Source organism: Canis lupus, chromosome 9, assembly GCF_048164855.1.
Source record: "Canis lupus baileyi chromosome 9, mCanLup2.hap1, whole genome shotgun sequence".
Lineage (NCBI taxonomy): Eukaryota > Metazoa > Chordata > Mammalia > Carnivora > Canidae > Canis > Canis lupus.
In genome coordinates, this window is record NC_132846.1 from 48,736,741 (window position 1) to 48,755,805 (window position 19,065).

The window sequence follows — 19,065 nt, forward strand, 5'->3', positions numbered from 1 at the left end:
AGCATAGTTGTTATTGTTTACTTGTTGTTATGATTATATAGCTTTAAAAATCTTAGTAGAGTATTCCTAAAAGCTCTAATTAAAGGAATGAGATGGCACATTTCAGGCAAGTTAGGAAAGGGGAAGATACTTTCTTAGACTGGAGGAATGTGGAGGAGTATGTTTTAACTCTTTTTATCACAATTGCAAAGTTATCCCCAGAACTTCCCATTAGGCTGACTTTGTTCATGAACTTGATAAGTTGTTGCTTTACAACTGTTCTAATAACTGTTGCTTTAAAATTGTTCTTAATTTCTGTAGCTCACCATTATACAAGCTCCTTTGAAGTATTTTCAGAGGAACTCTCTCCTCCTATGGGTTTCCAAACCTTTGAAGTCCTTAAAATAGCAGCTCTATAACTGTCTTCTCTAGTTATTTTATATTTGTGTTCTTTAATTTTGTAAACTGAGAATAAAAGGAGCCAAATCATCTATTTGTGTATGTCCTTGTCACTCCTCACTAGTTCCTGGATTAGTACTTAATAATAAAACTTGCAGGGTTCCTGGGTGGCTCAGTCGGTTAAGCCTCCACCTCTTGATCTCAGCTCGAGTCTTGATCTCAGGGTCATGAGTTCAAGCCCTGCATTGGGCTCCAGGCTGGGCATGTGGCTTCTAAAAATAATAACAATAATAATAAAACTTGCTAAATGAGTGATACAAGGCAACCATCTAAAACAAAACCCTTTTATGGAACTCATACAATCTTAGAGCTGGAAGAAACTTTAGGGCCTACCTAAGTCATTCTACTGACAAGAATACTGAGACAGAAAGATGTTAAGTGACTTTCATGGTAAGTTGTAGAGCTGGCAGCAGAACCCCAGTGACCTGCATCCCTGTACAGTGCCTCTAGTCCTGCTCCCTCTATTTTTTCACCTTCATTAGTTACTGCAGGAAAAATTACCCCCAAATTTAGAGCTTGCAGCTATAATAAACATTTGTTAAAAGCACAATTTCCATGGGTCAGGAATTTGGAAGCAGTTTAATTGGGCAGTTCTGGTTCAGGGCATTTTATGAAGTTGCAATCAAGATAACTAGCCAGGGCTTCAGTCATCTGGAGGCTTGATTAGAGCTTGAAGATCTGTTCTCAGGTGCCAACTCACATGCTGTCAGGTGGGAGCCAGTAAATACTGGGTGGCCTCAACATCTTCCCATAGGGGCCTTACAAAGGGGCCCTGAGTGCCCTCATAGTTTGGTCAACGACTTTACCCAAAGTGAGTGATCCCAAAGAAAGCCAGACAGAAGCCATCCCTTTATTTCTTTCTTTTTTTTTTTTAAGATTTTTATTCATTTATTCATGAGAGACACAGAGAAAGAGGCAGAGACATAGGCAAAGGAAGAAGCAGGCTTCCCACAAGGAACCTGATGTGGGACCTGATCCCAGGATCCTGGGATCATGATGTGAGCTGAAAGCAGACATTCAACCGCTGAGCCACCCAGGTATCCCTAGAAGCTATCCCTTTCTTGACCTAGCCTTGGAAATCATAGAGGTTGTGTATGTATTTTAAAACCATCACACTACCACAGTCCAAAGTATGTATTGATGCAGGAATGTTCTGATCACCTCCCTGAAGAATGTTTAGTATTTCTCTGTTGTAAACCCAGTATTGCCCAAATGCCCTAGTGTGAAAGTCAAGACCCTACACCTACTTTGTAACATTATTTTCTCCTTTTACTATACTTCCCCATGCACACCCCCTTTTATTCACCCAAAGTGGATATTTACTTATCCCTGAAGTCTTTTCTGCTGTTTTTACATAGTTTCCACTGTTTCTTCTATCTGGAATATACTTTCAACAGGTCTTTATACATTATAATTTTACCTGTCCTTCAAAGGCTCAGCTCAAATGCATGTTCTCCATAAGGCAGTCCCCCAGAGTCATGTTTAAAAATATTAACTTAAAAAAAGTAATCATTTTCTTCTTTCCATTTGTGACAGCTTGGATGAAACTTCAGGATGTCATGTTAAGTGAAATAAATCAAAAAGCTAAATAGTGTATAATATCACTTATAAGTGGAATCTAAAAAGAGCTGAACTCAGAGAAACAGAGAGTAGATTAGAGGCTACCCAAACTGGCAGGGAAGGGGTTATGAGGAAATATTGGTCAAAGGGTACAAACTTCCAGTACTGAGATGGACAAATTCTGGGGAATCTAATGTATAGCATGGTGATTATAGCTAATAATTCTATATTATATGCTTGAAAGTTGCTAAGAGAGTAGATCTTAAATGTTCTTACCACAAAAAAGGAATGGCAATTAAGTGACAGTATGGAAGTGCTAGCTAATGCTATGGTGGTAATCATTTTACAATATATAAGTGTAACAGATCAACACGTTATATACCTAAGATTTATACAATGTTGTATGTCAATTTACCTCATAAAGCTGAAAAAAAGAAAAGATTATTAGCAAAAAAATAACAATTTTCTTTGTGTTTTCATACCACTTTGTATCTCTTTTATACCCTTTAGCCTATTCTACCTTGACATACTTATTATTTGTCTTATCTCCCCTACTAGATTACAAATCTTTGGGCCATAAACAGCATTGTTCCTTTGTATTCCTTGAAATACAAGGTACACAGTAATGCTCAATAGATCTTTGTTGAATGCTGAGTAGTTCTTTAAATTAAAAATGTAATTGATGGAATATCAAGTTTTCTGTTAACTAGAGGAATCCTTTCATAATGTATATGTATGTCGAATCATCATACACTTGAAATACTTTACTGTTAATAATTCCTCAACAAAGCGTGAAAATTTTCTAAAAGGAATATAAAAAAATTTTATATGAAAATCCTGGGGATCCCTGGGTGGCTCAGCCGTTTGGCACCTGCTTTCCGCCCAGGGTGTGATCCTGGAGTCCTGGGGTCGAGTCCCTCATTGGGCTGCCTACATGGAGCCTGCTTCCCTCTGCCTGTGTCTCTGCCTCTCTCTCTCTCTGTATCTCATGAATAAATAAATAAAATCTTTAAAAAAAGAAAAAATCCTGAAGACTGAATCAAGTTAAGATCCATAACTTTTTAGAAACTCCCAAAATAGCTATCAGAAGTATAGGTATACATTCTGAATCAAAGTGAATTAACTAGTGGATACTCTAATGGGCCACGGTATGATTTCTTTTTTTAAGAACAATATTGCCACCTAATGGAGAAATAGGTTTCAGACTTTTCAGAAAGAGCCATGGGCCATGGGATGCCTGGGTGGCTCAGCGGTGGAGCGTCTGTGTTTGGCCCAGGGCATGATCCCAGAGTCCCAGAATGGAGTCCCACATCGGGCTCCCTGCATGGAGCCTGCTTCTCCCTCTGCCTATGTCTCTGCTTCCTCTCCCTCTCTCTGTGTCTCTCATGAATAAATAAATAAAATCTTAAAAAAAAAAAAAAAAAAAAAAGAGCCATGGGCCAGGAAGACTTAAAATTCAAAGGCAAAGGATTATGGGAAAAAACAACGTGATTCTCTGGAATACCAAATACGGAAGAATTAAAGCAGGTGTAGGAAAAAAAAATAATAAAGCAGGTGTAGGGGCCCATGAACTTAAAATGGGAAGGGAATGTATACACAGAGGAAGAAAATTAATTATAGTGTATATATAGAATTCACTATGCAAATTAAAAGAAGCTAATTTAGGGGATCCCTGGGTGGCTCGGTGGTTTGGCACCTGCCTTCGGCCCAGGGCGTGATCCTGGAGTCCGGGGGCCGAGTCCCGCATCCGGCTCCCTGCTTCTCCCTCTGCCTGTGTCTCTGCCTCTCTCTCTCTGTGTCGCTCATAAATAAATACATAAAATCTTAAAATAAATAAAAGAGGCTAATTTAGATTATCACAAGACATTCAAAGCATAAATTTTAAAGAAAAAATGATTTCTATCTACGTGATTAACAGAAGGAGCATACATTGGTAGGTTGCAGTTATTATTTTTAATAATTTGTTTTAGTTTTTCTTCTTTTGACAAACTGATAATACCCATTTCAGCAAATTTAGGTGATAAAAAAGAAGAAAATTAAAAGTCCTCCCCTGACAATTATACTACCTAGAGATAACTGGTAAATATTTTGGTGTATTTTCTTTCCATTTTTCTTCCTCTGTATTAGAAACATTTAAAAATATATGCTTTTAAAAATGAGGTTATTTTTTTTAATGAGGTTATTATTTAAAAACTGTTAACCTGACTTTTTTGCTTTTATTGTGAATATTTTTCAATGCCATTATATATTATTCTATAAAATCTTCTGACTAGATGTATGGAATTCCACTGGGTAGATGTATCATGATTTATTTTTCTAAAAGATTTTATTTATTGAGAGAGTGAGAGAAAGAGAGAGGAGGGGGAGGGGCTGAGGTGGAGGAGAGAATTTCAAGCAAACTCCATGTGCAGCTCAGAGCCAGACATGGGGCTCAGTCCCATGACCCTGAGATCATGACCTGAGCCAAAATCAAGAGTCCATTGCTCAACCAACTGAGCCACCCAGGCACCCCAATTATTATAATTTGTTAATTGATCCCTTGTTTTTGGACATCTGGACTTTTTATAGAATGTGTAGCAAATTTTTTTTTTTTTAGATTTTATTTATTTATTTGAGAAAGAGAGCATGAGCAGTAGGGAGGGACAGAGGGTGAAGAAGAAGCAGACTCCCAACTCCCTCTGACATGAGGCTTGATCCCTGGACCTTGAGATCATGACCTGAGCTGAAGGCAGACACTTAACCAACTGAGCTGCCCAGGTGTCCTTGGGCCCTTGGACTATTTTCTAATTTTCCACTATTATACACCATGATGCATATCTAAGTAATAATATTTTTCTACATCTGTAATTAGTGTTTAGGATAACTTCTTAGAAGTGGAATTTATAAGTTAAAGAACATAAACTTTTAAAGGTTTTTATAGATGTCAATTATTTTTTGAAAGGTTTGTTAATTTATGGATTTCTGAAGGGCACCTGGGTGACTCAGTTGGTTAAGCATCTGCCTTTAGCTCAGGTCATGATCCTGGGGTCTTGAGATTGAGCCCTTTGTTGGATTCCCTGCTCAGTGGGGAGTCTGCCTCTCCCTCTGCACCCCCCCCCCAGCTTGTGCTCTCTCTCAAATAAATAAATAAAATCTTTTAAAAATTATGGATTTTTGAGGGAGTCCAATGGCATATGAAATCCCTGCACACACTAAGGTGATAGACATTTCCATAAATTTATATGTTGACATTAATTTTTAGTCTAACGATGTAAGAGGTCATTTAAAAAATTGTATGAAAAATACAGGGAGAAAGAACATCTGAAAGAGACATAAAATGGAGATTTGAGGCACCTGAGTGGCTCAGTGATTGAGCGTCTGCCTTTGGCTCAGGGTGTGATCCTAGGGTCTTGGGATTGAGTCCCATACCAGACTCCCTACTGGGAGCCTGTGTCTCTCTCCCTCTGCCTATGTCTCTGCCTCTCTCTCTCTCTGTCTCTCATGAGTAAATAAATAAAATATTTTTTTAAATTGAGATTTAATACAGTTAGGACAGAGATCACAGGAAAATTATTAAGTATAAGGGAGGACAATAGTAGATATAATAATAACTAGCCTTTATATTAAATAGTTACTATTCTAGGTACTTTACATGTATTGTTTGTTATTTAATCCTTGCCACACACTATGAGCTAGTTACTATTATTATTCTCTTTTTATTCCTGGAAACCTGAGACTTAGAGAAGTGATTTGCCCAGAGTAAAACAGATGGCAAGTGAGAAAGATCTATCTCTTGGGGGAAACCCTTCTCTACTGCTTTTTTAATGACATGAAGATTAGATAGAGTATGTCTATTTCAGCCTGATGGATTGGCAGGAAATGTAGACTATAGGATCATAGCTTTAAAGTAGTTTACCCTTTGCCTAGAAGAGTTTTTATGTCCTTTTTATTCCATGTACACATGTTTTGAGGATAGAAGGATTCATCTGTGGTAATCATAAGGAAATGTGTTTCAGATTAATACTAGGAGGGGTGCCTGGGTGGCTCAGCTGGTTAAACATCTGCCTTCAGCTCAGGTCATGATCCCAGGGTTCCGGGATTGAGACCCACATTGAGCTCCCTGCTCAGCAGGAAGCCTGCTTCTCCCACTCACTCTGCTTGTGCTGTCTCTCTCTTTCTCTCTTGCTCTTGCTCTCTAAAATAAATAAATAAAATATTTTATTTCCCCCCCAAAATAAATAAATGAAATATTTAAAAAATAGATTAATACTAGAAAGAATTTTCTAAAAATGGGAACTATGAAATGCTAGTCTAATGAATTCTGTGTCTCAATGTTTTTCTCATAGAAGGAATCTTATATTAAATGAGAAATTGTGGGATCCCTGGGTGGCGCAGCGGTTTGGCGCCTGCCTTTGGCCCGGGGCGTGATCCTGGAGACCCGGGATCGAATCCCACATCGGGCTCCTGGTGCATGGAGCCTGCTTCTCCCTCTGCCTGTGTCTCTGCCTCTCTCTCTCTCTGTGACTATCATAAATAAATAAATAAATAAAAATTAAAAAAAATAAATGAGAAATTGTATAGGACTATTAAGGTCCCTTTCTATTCCAAAATATTATTTTTAAAAATTGTATTTATTTAAGTAATCCCTGCACCCAACATGGAGCTCAAACCCATGACCCCAAGATCAAGAGTTGCATGCTCCTCCAACTGAGCTAGCCAGGTGCCCCAATTCTAAAATATTATGATTCTATGAGTCCACATGATATTTCGAAAATATGATTATGAGAACAACTTGTCCTGAGAACTATTGTTCATGAACAGCTTTTTAGAAACTGAATACTTATCTTGTGTCTGTAGAAGATTATTGGGAAAGATGGTACTCACAGGCAGGGATGTGGAATTGTTCTGTTCAGGATTAATGATGTATAATAATGTATAACGGAAATAATAATATATGTATATTGTATAATATGTATATTGTATAATGTATATAATGTATAACAGAAATAATGTATAATGTATAACAGAAAATGTTTTATTGAGAATATTCCAGGAATGTGCCTCAATCACCTTGAATTCCTATTGATATTTTTTTGTTGTTTTAATTACAGCTGAAGGAGAATTTAAGGAACACAGAGCAGAAACATCAGGAGACTCTTAGAAGATTGGAGGGCAGGTTTTTTGAAGAAAAGGTATGACATTTTAGAGTTAAATACTTTGTTTAAAAAAAGAAATATTTTATTGATTTACTAAAACAATATAAGTATCTATATGCATTCTGAGACATGTCAACCTTTCATTTGACTCTTACTAGAGAATATTTATCATATCATAGCAGAATTAAAAAAAAAACCAAAACAGGGAAATCGAAACCAATGTCTAGTCTTCTTCCCTCTCCTAGTTAGAGAGTCCCGAAATCCTCAAGAGGGATTATCAATTTACCGAGGCTTTAGGACACACCACCGTCAGCTTGGTGTTCCCCTGGTGGAAGGAGAGCTGCACATAACCACATTGTATAGGGGGATTGGATGGGAGAGGTCACTCTGTTACACATGAAGGTGTTTCCTCAGTCAAGCCAAGCCAGGCTAAGGATCTTAATAAAAGGGGCCCCAAAAATGTTCCTTAACATATCACAAACTTCCATGTTTCCCTGTGCCTCTGACATTAATTCTCCAAATTGTGGGAAGTGCATTGGAACACTTCTCTTCTACACAATATTTTCAGAGGACCCATGGTATTTCATTAATTCTTCTAATTTTTCATTCTCAGGGAAGAATTGAACAGATTTTTTTTTTCAGAAATTGGTAGGGATGTAGGAAGTTGAGGGTGGGGCAAATAAGTACTCATGTCAGGTTTAGATTTAGATTTGCTTCAAAAAGTAGCTCTAGATTCCCAATTTTTATAGTGAAAAATGTCATTTTTCTCCACTCCACCTAGGAGTGGAGCAGAAGCAGCATTTTGGTGTTCTCACTCTGGAGCACTTCCTGGTACTGTTAGGAATGGAAGCCCTCAGGAAGTCCTCAGCTGCTCTCAATTGCTTTTTTCCTCTATCCCATCCTATGGAATCTTGATCTCTTCTCTACTAAGTTTGTAGCATTTTACAAACAAAGCTTAGGAGTGCTTGATCATTTTATAGAATACCTGACCAACAGTGCTTATGTAAATTAGATTTTCTGAGGCCCCTGGGTGGCTCAGCAGTTGAATGCCTGCCTTTGGCTCAGGTTGTAATCCTGGGGTCCTGGGACCAAGTCCTGCATCAGGCTCCCCAAAGGAAGCCTGCTTCTCCCTCTGCCTATGTCTCTGCCTCTCTCTGTGTCTCTCATGAATAAATAAATAAAATCTTGATAGATAGATAGATAGATAGATAGATAGATAGATAGATAGATAAACAAATAGGATTTTTACATCTGGAAGCAGGTGGCTGCTGGCCTTTCCCTCATAGTCGCAAGATGGTTAATGCAGCTCTAAGATTTGTCTGTGTTTAAGGCAGGAAGAAGGGGGCCTCCCGTTGTGTCTGTCCTTTTATCTGCAGACCATAAAAGCTTTCCCAGAAGCTCTTAGCAGATTTCTTCTTACATCTATCTCATTGGCCAGAACCATGTTATATTGGATGCTGGGAAAGTGAGTGTGTTGTTTTGCTAGATACTAGTGGCAGCTGGGAAGGAAAAGGATAGGATGGGAATAAGTGATGGGATGGCCAGCTGCAGCAGTAGCCATCTCACCATGTTAAGTGTAAACCTCCTGGTTAGGTTCGAACCCCAGTGCTGCACTGGTGTGAACCCCAGTGCTGCAAGTTTATGGCAGTGGGCTTTCCAGTAAGCCTGCTTATTCATCTCCTACCATAGCATGCTGCACCTGGTCATATAAAGGACTTCCCTCAGGTTACTGGTGTTTTGTTTTGTTTCCCCATTTAATCCCTTCTGTTCCTTAAATCACCAAGCCCTTTCCCAGTGTCATGTTTTTGTACTTTGCTATTCCTGTCTGGAATGTTCTTCCTCTGGCTCTGGCCCTTCTCATTCTCATTCTTCAGAGCTCAAATGTCATTTCCTCAGAGATAGACTCCCTAAACCCCAATCTAAAGTAACCTCTCTAGTGACTCAGTGGTTGAGCATCTGTCTTTGGCTCAGGTTGTGATCCCAGGATCCTGGGATTGAGTCCCCCATCAGACTCCTTGCAGGCAGCCTGCTTCTCCCTCTACCTATGACTCTGCCTTTCTCTCTGTGTCTCTAATGAATAATAAAAAATAAAATAAAATAAGATAAAATAAAATAACCTCCTTCAGTTACTGTCTATGTCATTACCTTGTTTGCTACATTGATAGTATCACAGGAGAGGTGGTATAGCAAACATCACATTGCCTACTGTGAATCTCTGCTCTGCCACTTACTAGCTATCTGATTCTGGGCAAGTTAGTAATCTCCCCTTCCCTCCATTTCCTCAGTCCTTGTTCTTGAGGATAATACTATCTAATTTTTAGGGTTATTGTGAAAAGTAAATAATACATGTAAAGCTCTGAGAATCATGCCTGGCATATAGTAAATGCTCAATGCATTTTAATTATTATCGTTGCCTGGATCTCACCTAGAATATAAATTGAGATTTTATCTGGGACTTTATCTGTTTTTTCACCACACAGAATCTCCAGCATCTAAAAAATCTGGTACAGTATTAGTGCTCAATAGGAGTTTGTTGCATAAGTAAATAAATAACTCTCACCAAATTGTATTTATTTATTATTATTTTTAAAACATTTTATTTATTTATTCATAGACACAGAGAGAGAGAGGCAGAGACACAGGCAGAGGGAGAAGCAGGCTCCACACAGGGAGCCCGATGTGGGACTCGATCCCAGGTCTCCAGGATCACACCCCAGGCTGCAGGCGGCGCCAAACCGCTGTGCCACCGGGGCTGCCCACCCCATTGTATTTAGTAGAAATTTCTCTCAACTCTGTTTTCCAATACTGATGTGGAATTTTATTTTTTTGGTACTTATATATCATGCTGCTGCTTTAGTGAGGAAATTTGGAGGTACCCTGAGGTTCCTGTATTCACACACTCCTCTTTGCTAGTTCCTCTACCAGCACTTGGAGTTCTTCATACCAGGTCATGTGGACAGGAATATTTTTTTTTAAAGGTATTATTTATTTATTTATGATAGTCACAGAGAGAGAGAGAGAGAGGCAGAGACACAGGCAGAGGTAGAAGCAGGCTCCATGCACCGGGAGCCCGACGTGGGATTTGATCCCGGGTCTCCAGGATCGCGCCCTGGGCCAAAGGCAGGCGCTAAACCGCTGCGCCACCCAGGGATCCCTGGACAGGAATATTTTATTTGACATTGTGAAATCAATACTTCACTTTTTGATGTGTAAATTTGTTAGAAATATAACTCTGTATTAAAATAGCCTATTTTCTTTTTTTAGCACCGACTAGAACAAGAGGCTGAAAAGAAGATAATAATGCTGGCAGAGAAAGCTCACCATGAAGCTGTTGTGTAAGAGACTGCTGTCTCCTTTACCTTTCTTATAGCCTCTCTGACCTATTTGCTGGTCTGTTTTATTATTATCATGTTGTCTTCCCCCTCCTTTCCTGGTTTGCTTTCTTGGCATTTTCTTGTTTACTTTCCTTCACTGTTTCTTTCTCTTTGTATCCTGGCCCCTTTCCCCCCAACCCTTTCTGTACCAAGGTGGTGTGGAGGAAAGAACCCAGGCTGTGAAGTTAGACTTTGGTTCCCAACCTGAATGCTGAGTCAGTGTCAAAAGATTTCCTAACTTTTTTGAAATTAAATTTCTTCATCTAAGTATTGGGTTAATCATAGCAACTGTACAGGGTTATCATTAAGTATGTTAGTGAAAGTAACACTTAGTTGTGTTATGCCAATAAACTACCAAGTCTCAATGGTTTAGTTCTTGCTCACTTAACAATCCAATTTGAGTCTGAAAGCTCTACTTGAGTGGTGATTCAGGAACTGGGGCTGCTTCCATCTTAGACTTCTTCACATCCAGTCATATGGATAAGGAGAGAGCATGGGAAACCCCTGTCTGCCCTTAACTACCTTGAGCTGGAAGTAACATACATTTTCACTCTCCTATTGGTGAGAACTTAAGTCACAAGATCCCCACCTAACTGTTGAGTACCCACCATGAACTAAATAAGTGGTGGTCATTATTTTTAACATTGGGGAATAAGGCAATCGTTGTTCTAGTTTGGTAATATCTAAAACGTAGGCCGGTGTTTTGGGATCTTATATCTATCTATTTCAGGCAATTGAACAATGCTGGAAGAGCTGTTTTTAAAGAGAATGTTTATCTCCAGAAAGCTCTCGCATACCATCTGAAGGAAGCTGATACTCTACAAAAAAATTCCCAGAAGTTGCAAGAGACTCAGACTTTCCTTTTACATCAAAAGGTTCCCACTCCATTTAGACTTCATTTACTATTTTTCTGGCTTTTGTTTGTTTGTTTAAGAATTGGGTTGGTAAATATGAAAAATTGAGTATAATAATGCACATAAGGGCAATGGGACCATTTTTCTTTTGTCTGGATGATGTACCTTTCTTATTTGAAAGGATTAATTTCGAGAATGACATAGAAGCATGCAACTTGGCTTTATTTTATTTTTTTAAAGATTTTTAAAATTTATTCATGAGAGCTACAGAAAGAGAGGCAGAGACACAGACAGAGGGAAAAGCAGGCTCTCTGCAAGGAGCCCAATGCAGGACTCGATCCCCAGACCCTGAGATCATGCCCTGAGCCTAAGGCAATCACTCAACCACTAAGCCACCCAGGCATCCCCCAACTTGGCTTCATAAAGAATATATCAGAAACATAACTATAACTCTTATGCCCTATTACCTTAAAATATTCATTTTACTTTGCTTGGAGTTGGTCTCTGAATCACTTAGGAAGAGGTTCAGCTGTGACAGCCCTGGCAACAATGACTTTACCATGAAAGGGTTTATTCTCTCCCCTAAAGAAAGTCTGGAGATTAGCAATCCAGAGGTGGAATGGTAGTGCCACAAAGTCAACAAAGCTGTTGTGCAATGCGTGGCTTACATCCCCAAAGTCACCTTGTGGCCCAAAGTGGCTGCTAGAACTCTATTACTTAAATGGCAGGAAGGAAAAAGGACAAGGAGGAAAAAGTATGCCCCCCCCCCCTTTAAAGGTCTTCCTGGAAGTCCTGCACACACTTCTACTTATATTTCATTGACCAGAACATAGTTACTTGGCATTACTGAACTGCAAGGGAGGCTGGGAATTTTCAGTTGGGTTTACTGCCTTCCTTTTTTTTTTTTCTTAAAGATTTTATTTATTTCTTTATTTATGAGAGACACAGAGAGAAAGAGAGAGGCAGAGACATAGGCAGAGGGAGAAGCAGGCTCCCTGCAGGAGCCCAATGTGGGACTCAATCCCAGGACTCTGGGATCAAAGTCCTGAGCCAAAGGCAGATGCTAAACCTCTGAGCCACCCAGGCATCCTTGGGCTTCCTGCCTTCCTGAATGAAGTTAGAGTTTTATTACTAAGGAAGAAAGGGAAGATGAAAAAGAAATAGGCAACTAGCCTATGGCCTAGGATAGGTAACAATTTCCACTGTATAGTTGTTAAGTTAATGTATTACTGTATAGTCTTAACTGATTTTGAAATTATTTGAGAATAAAAAATATTTAAACTTTCAGAATTTTAGAGGAAGGACAGTTTCTTACTTAGCAAAATTAGTGGCCTTCCCAAGTCTAGAGAAGAACCCTAGGATATTTTTACTCTCCATACACAGATATCACCATCTCAACCTGACATCAAATTTAAATTTCATGAAGTAATGAAAATTAGTGAAGAACTCTTAAGTTCTGAAATCAATTAAAGAAAATCTCTCACCTGTCTTATCTTTGTTTTTAGGAGATCAATGATCTTTTAGTTAAGGAAAAGATCATGCAACTTACCCAGCAAAGACTGCAAATCCAGACTCTTCAGAAGAAGGTGGTAAGCTTGGAGACTGCACTGAGTTGTATGACCAGAGAGTTTGAGATTGAAGTTTGTAAAGTGCAGCAACAGGCAATGATAGAGAACCAAGCAGGGCAGGTTGAAATTGACAAGCTGCAGCAACTTCTCCAGATGAAGGACAGAGAAATGAATCGAATCAAAAAGCTGGCCAAGAACATACTGGATGAGAGAACAGAAGTGGAAAGGTTCTTCTTAGATGCTCTACACCAAGTGAAGCAACAGATCCTACTTAGCAGGAAGCATTATAAACAGGTTGCACAAGCTGCTTTCAATTTTAAAATGAGAGAGGCATATGCAGGAAGAACAGATTATCCTAAAATCCGAACGTTCGATGGCAAAGAGCACAGCACCAATAGTGTGAATCAAGATCTTATGGAGGCTGAGAAATGGTACTAATCATACCTTTAATATTTTATCTTTTGTGCTGCAACTTTTGTACCTTTTAGAGGAATAAGAACCCTGAGTTCAGTTTGCTAGTATCTAAATATTGAAAAGATTGCTCACGAAGTTATTTGAGGACAGGAACTATCTTACTCATCTTTGTAACCCCTATGCTTAGCACGGTGTAGGGCTTAGTAGGTATTCTTAATAGATTCCCTTTTTTTTTAAATTTTTTAAAAATTTATTTATGATAGTCACACACAGAGAGAGAAAGGCAGAGACATAGGCAGAGGGAGAAGCAGGCTCCATGCACCGGGAGCCGGACGTGGGATTCGATCCCGGGTCTCCAGGATCGTGCCCTGGGCCAAAGGCAGGCGCCAAACCGCTGCGCCACCCAGGGATCCCAATAGATTCCCTTTTTTAAAAAATTATTTTTTTATTTTTGAAGACTTTTTTTTTAATCAGAGAGAGAAAGCAAGTGTGATAGAGAGCATGAGAGAGAGAAAAAGCATGAGCAGGCGGGAGGGGTAGAGGGAGAAGCAGAGTCCCTGCTGAGCAGAGAGCCTGATGTGGGGCTTGATCCCAGGGTCCTGGGATCATGACCTGAGCCAAAGGCAGATAGATGCCTAACAGACTGAACCACCCAGGCATCCCCAGATTCCCTTTTGTTATGACAGAGACTTGATAAAGAGACTAGATCATTTGTTCCATAAAATGTCATTGTAATATCTTTTAACGTTTTATTTTCTGTAAACTCATTATGAAGGTTTGATCAGATTCAGTTTAAACATTTTTGATAAACATACTTTCACAAATATTTTGTAATGTTCCCTTTACTATTATGAGATGAAATTCATAGGTAATAATATCTAACTAAACATATAATTTAAAAAACCAATATAACAGTTCTTTGTAATAATTCTTTATTGTACAGAACTGTCCTATGGATTAGCTGACATCCAGTAGTGGGCCCCCATCACTGTATTATCCAAAAGTCCCCACAAGTTTCCAAAATACACTCCAGATATCCACTGCTATTATGATAAAGGTAGCAGAAGGCTTGAGACAGTTGTAAATTGTATATAATGATTGTTTCCTGTTAACATTTTTGTCTTATCATTCTTTTTCTTTTAAAGGAAACCACCCCCCCCCCCCATTTTTAAAGATTTTATTTATTTATGAGAGACACAGAGAGAGACACAGGCAGAGGGAGAAGCAGGCTCCATGAAGGGAGCCTGACATGGGATTCGATCCCAAGTCTCCAGGATCAGGCCCTGGGCTGAAGGCGGCGCTAAACCACTGCGCCACCCGGGCTGCCCCTTATCAGTGTATTCTTAAGCCATAAATTATACAGCATTTTAAGGATTATTCTGAAAAAACAAAACAATTACGTTTTATATCCCAGTGTAGTTAGGTTCTTCAAAGGCCTTAACTCAAGAAACTTAAAAGGACTCTCTACTACTATGTACTAAATATCTTATTAACAGTGCTTCCAAATGAGTTCTCTGCTTTGTTTTATAATGGACTAATAATTTGTAGGTTCTTTTAAATTACATAGCTGTTGGGAAGGTTGGACATGATGTGGCTTCTGAAGGATAAGATTCTTTTACAAAAATGTCCGTAGTAGGATTTTTAAAACTTTTTGCCATATTCAGAAATCTGTTACTTCTATTACCAAGAGGTCCACTATAATTTCCTTCTTTTCAATTAGCAATAATCGCACCTTGGATAAACCTCATTGGCTATGATACTGCCACTGTGCAAAGCTTAATTTCTTTTTTTTTTTTTTACTGTGTCAAGCAAATTGAGTCTGTACCATACATAAGGAAGTTTCTTTTATGTTTTTTGTCTCCAAAGTGGTAAGTAGGTTTTCAGACGGAAGTATATAAAATGATTCTCCACATTGTTATTCTAGAAACTGGACTCTTCCTCTCCTGCCCTTGTGTGACATTTTTGCTACTGAACAACTTCTCATCTTAACCTCAGTGTTCTGTTGCCTGTACCAGCAGGGCAGAAGTGATTAAAATATTACATCATCTGCTTAGGAGGCAGATTGAGGAAGGAAAGTTGAAGTATACAGTGATCATAAGGCAAAACCTAAACTTTTAAAGAAAACTAACCCAATGGGCCTATGTGTAAAAACATTTCTTACATTGTACAACCAATACTGTCTACAATGTCAGCCAGCTTTCGTAAACAGCAAATAGACTACGAATCCTCCAGGAAAGTGATAATATAAATAAAGACCTGCCTGGGGAGCTTAGCTGCGGGTTTATTTGGAAGTAAGAAAATAAGCTAGATAACTTAGGTGTTATTTTCTAAATGTACTTTGTTATTCTGTTTTCATAGCAAAATATCTGATATAAAAAGAAATGTTAAAAGGATTCAGCAATAATCTCACCTTGTAAATAACTTTTTTGTTGTTTTTGTGTTTGTCTTTGGATGCATAATGTTATATAACAACTTCCTATTTTACTTATTTGCTTAATGTTTGGGCACAAACTTTTTTCTTATTATAGCTTTTCTTATTTTTATCTTAATGACTTTATATAACATTTCAGAATGGCTAGCCTATTGATATCCTTTTCAACTTATGATTTTGTAATGCAGTTTTCTTTGTAGTCATTACATTTGGAAACCTCTTAATATTCAGTTACAGTTTGGAAACTTTCTCATGCTTACATATTTCATATTTTTTAAAAAGATAAAATGCTTATTACTTTGGCCATATTTTTCTGTCTCATTTTTTTTCTTTGAAATTCTTCAGGACAGATATTCAAGGAAATGTGGATATTGGAGATTTGACCTGGGAGCAGAAGGAGAAAGTCTTGAGATTGCTCTTTGCAAAAATGAATGGTTTTGTTCCTAGGTAACTCCCTATTTTTGTAACGAAATACCAAGTTGTTATCAAACCTAGAAACCATATAATAACAATAACCTAATGGAGGTCAGAAAAGTTTCTAAGGAAGTAAAAATTTGAGCTGACCTCTAAAAGGTAAACAGAAGCAGAGTGTGTAGGAAAAAACATTCTGGACAGAAAAAATAGGAGTATTTTCAGTGTTGAATTGGAGATGATGGCAATATATTGAAGTGAAAAATACTCAAGGCATTTGTAAATAGGGATTGGAGTACAGGTGAGTTTAGGGAGGGAGACTTGAACATATTTAGTGAAAACTAATAGGTGAGTGTAGGAGAGAGGATGAAGGTAGAAGAGTAAAGAGCTGAGGCTAGGAATAACCAGTATAATAAATAAGAACAAATAATAGGACAACGAAAAGAAAAGAGCTTAAAGACTTATGGAAAAAAAAAAAAAAGACTTATAGGTTAAATGGAAAAAAGGAGAACTTTGAAATGGCCTTTGTGTCTCTGGTAGCCTTCCAAAGTTTTGTTTGCTTTTTGTTTTTTATTAAGAGGTGGAAAAGAATACAGGCTGAAGGTACAGAATGTCTGTCTCATTTTGAGTTGACTTTTCTGTACCCCAAGAAACAACCAGAGTTCTAGGCCTCAACTTCCATACTGTGTTGTTTTCAACACTAGAGAAACAAAGGAAATTGAGTAGAAATATTTCATACCAAAGCAATGAACTTAAATCTGGCCACTATGGAACAAGTCTAAGCTTGTTGGAATCCCATGCCGGAGTTGGATGAAGGAAAAAGATGGGAATAGAACAGTGAAATGTGAGGTAAAGAGGAGATGAAAATGAGAAAACTCGGGCAGCCCCGGTGGTGCAGCGGTTTAGCGCTGCCTTCAGCCCAGGGCATGATCCTGGAGACCCTGGATTGAGTCCCACGTCGGGCTCTCTGCATGGAGCCTGCTTCTCCCTCTGCCTGTGTCTCTGCCTCTCTCTCTCTCTCTCTCTGTCTCCATGAATAAATAAATAAAATCTTAAAAAAAAAAAAAAAAAGAAAGAAAATGAGAAAACTCAAGCCCAAGTGGAGAGGAATTAGATGATAAATGGTCTATCAAAGCAAGGACAGCAACTAGAAAGTTTATGAATTCAGTTGATTGTATGATTGTGGTTTTAACAGTATGATATTTTCCTTTGTGCTTAAACAAGTCAAGGAATATAACCAATAAATTGTACTCTTTAGTGCATCAGCAATCACTGTGCCTATCTCCGGTACTATAGTATCCAAAGTACATGTTTTTTGTGCATCATTATTAGACTATTTAATACAGCCATATTTTGAATGTGTTTTTTTCTCACTTTCATATGTACCTAATTGAGGACCAGTTTTAGGAGTAGAGTATGTGTCTTTATCTGCTGGCAGGTCAACCTATTATATTTTTTATAATCCTGTTAAGCTCACTTTACTTTTTTTTTAAAGATTTTTAAATTTATTTATTCATGAGACAGAGAGAGGCAGGCTCCATGCAGGAAGCCTGATATGGGACTCAATCCCAAGACCTCAGGGTCACATCCTGAGTTGAAGACAGGCACCTAACCACTGAACCACCCAGGCGTCCCTAAGCTCACTTTCCATTAGAATATTGAATTAGTGATATAATTATTTCTTTTTCTTTTTTTATTTAAAGATTTATTTATTTATTTATAAATAGAAACACAGAGAGAGAGAGAGGCAGAGACAATAGGCAGAGGGAGAAGCAGGCTCCATGCAAGGAGCCTGATGTGGGACTCGATCCCGGGTCTCCAGGATCACACCCTGGGCTGCAGGCGGCGCTAAACCGCTGCGCCACCAGGGCTGTCCTATTTCTCGTTCTTAAAACAGATTTTCCAAAGTAGAAGAAGAAATCTTCATACTGGGTCTATCTCCATTAGGTAATTTTTCTGTTTGAGGTTCTTTTTGTGGGAATGGAATTTTTCTGGCCATCTTTTTGGTCAGTAGTCTGGTTTAGTCTTAACTATCACCATTAATAGCTGTTGTATCTGTATCATCATTATGACCATCTCCATAAATACTACCATTTAAGTTCAACACATCTCAACTTTAAGAGAAAATAAGTTTATATTAACTTGCTTAACATTATATTGTCTCTCTATATATAAAGCTCAGTTTTGAAAATAAGAAGCTCATCCAACTAAAGCATTTCCTTTAGCACTATTAAAGTGTAGTTGAAATGTGGAGCATGAGGAGACATTAACTCATTGTTAACTTTTACCTACCACAGGAAATACAGCCAGCATTCTAGGCCTCCAGTTCCAGACTATGTTGTTCCTGATGATGGAAATACAGAGGAATTAGAGTAAGAGCTTTCTTGACAAAGCAATGACTGTGAACCTGATCACAGTGTGGGGACATTTTATATGTGCTCGAACTAAGTGGGAGTTATATGACAAGTCTGTTGTTCTGAATCAAGTTCCATGTGTATGTGGTTGTTGACAGGTCTGTTATTTTATCATTATTGCAGGAATGACAGTAAGCTTCAAGATCAAACCTTCATCACCCAGCAAGTACCAATCTCAGACTCTTCTAGTGAACTGATGATACCCAACATTCAGAAAGGATCACAAGAGTCTGACATAGTAAGGAGTCTAAAAATCTAACCAAATAATACACATAGTAACTGCTACTTTTTCCCATGCAACTTCTTGCTAAGTCACTAGCCAAGAGCTCTCAGGGTTCAGCGAAATGAGTAATAACACTAGTGTAAGATTGTGGACATTTTTATAACATATCTACACTTTGGCAGGCATATCTACTTAATGCAAATGCACATTTGTGCCACTTTTAGTAAATGTGGAAAAGCCTAT

General features: G+C 38.3%; 1 protein-coding gene and 1 pseudogene across 7 annotated transcripts in view; one reads left to right on the plus strand and one right to left on the minus strand.

The window, feature by feature from the left end:
• The window catches only part of BBOF1 (basal body orientation factor 1), a 55,607-nt gene that overhangs the window by 15,291 nt on the left and 21,251 nt on the right, over window positions 1-19,065 (plus strand). For all 7 annotated transcript variants that reach the window (XM_072839288.1, XM_072839286.1, XM_072839283.1 and 4 more), the window contains 7 exons: window positions 7,089-7,169; window positions 10,398-10,468; window positions 11,238-11,382; window positions 12,867-13,360; window positions 16,120-16,221; window positions 18,483-18,557; window positions 18,723-18,837. In XM_072839288.1, the coding sequence (XP_072695389.1) occupies window positions 7,089-7,169; window positions 10,398-10,468; window positions 11,238-11,382; window positions 12,867-13,360; window positions 16,120-16,221; window positions 18,483-18,557; window positions 18,723-18,837 (1,083 nt within the window). The remainder of the gene's footprint in view (window positions 1-7,088; window positions 7,170-10,397; window positions 10,469-11,237; window positions 11,383-12,866; window positions 13,361-16,119; window positions 16,222-18,482; window positions 18,558-18,722; window positions 18,838-19,065) is intronic.
• On the minus strand, window positions 14,946-15,120 carry LOC140640808 (U4 spliceosomal RNA; annotated as a pseudogene).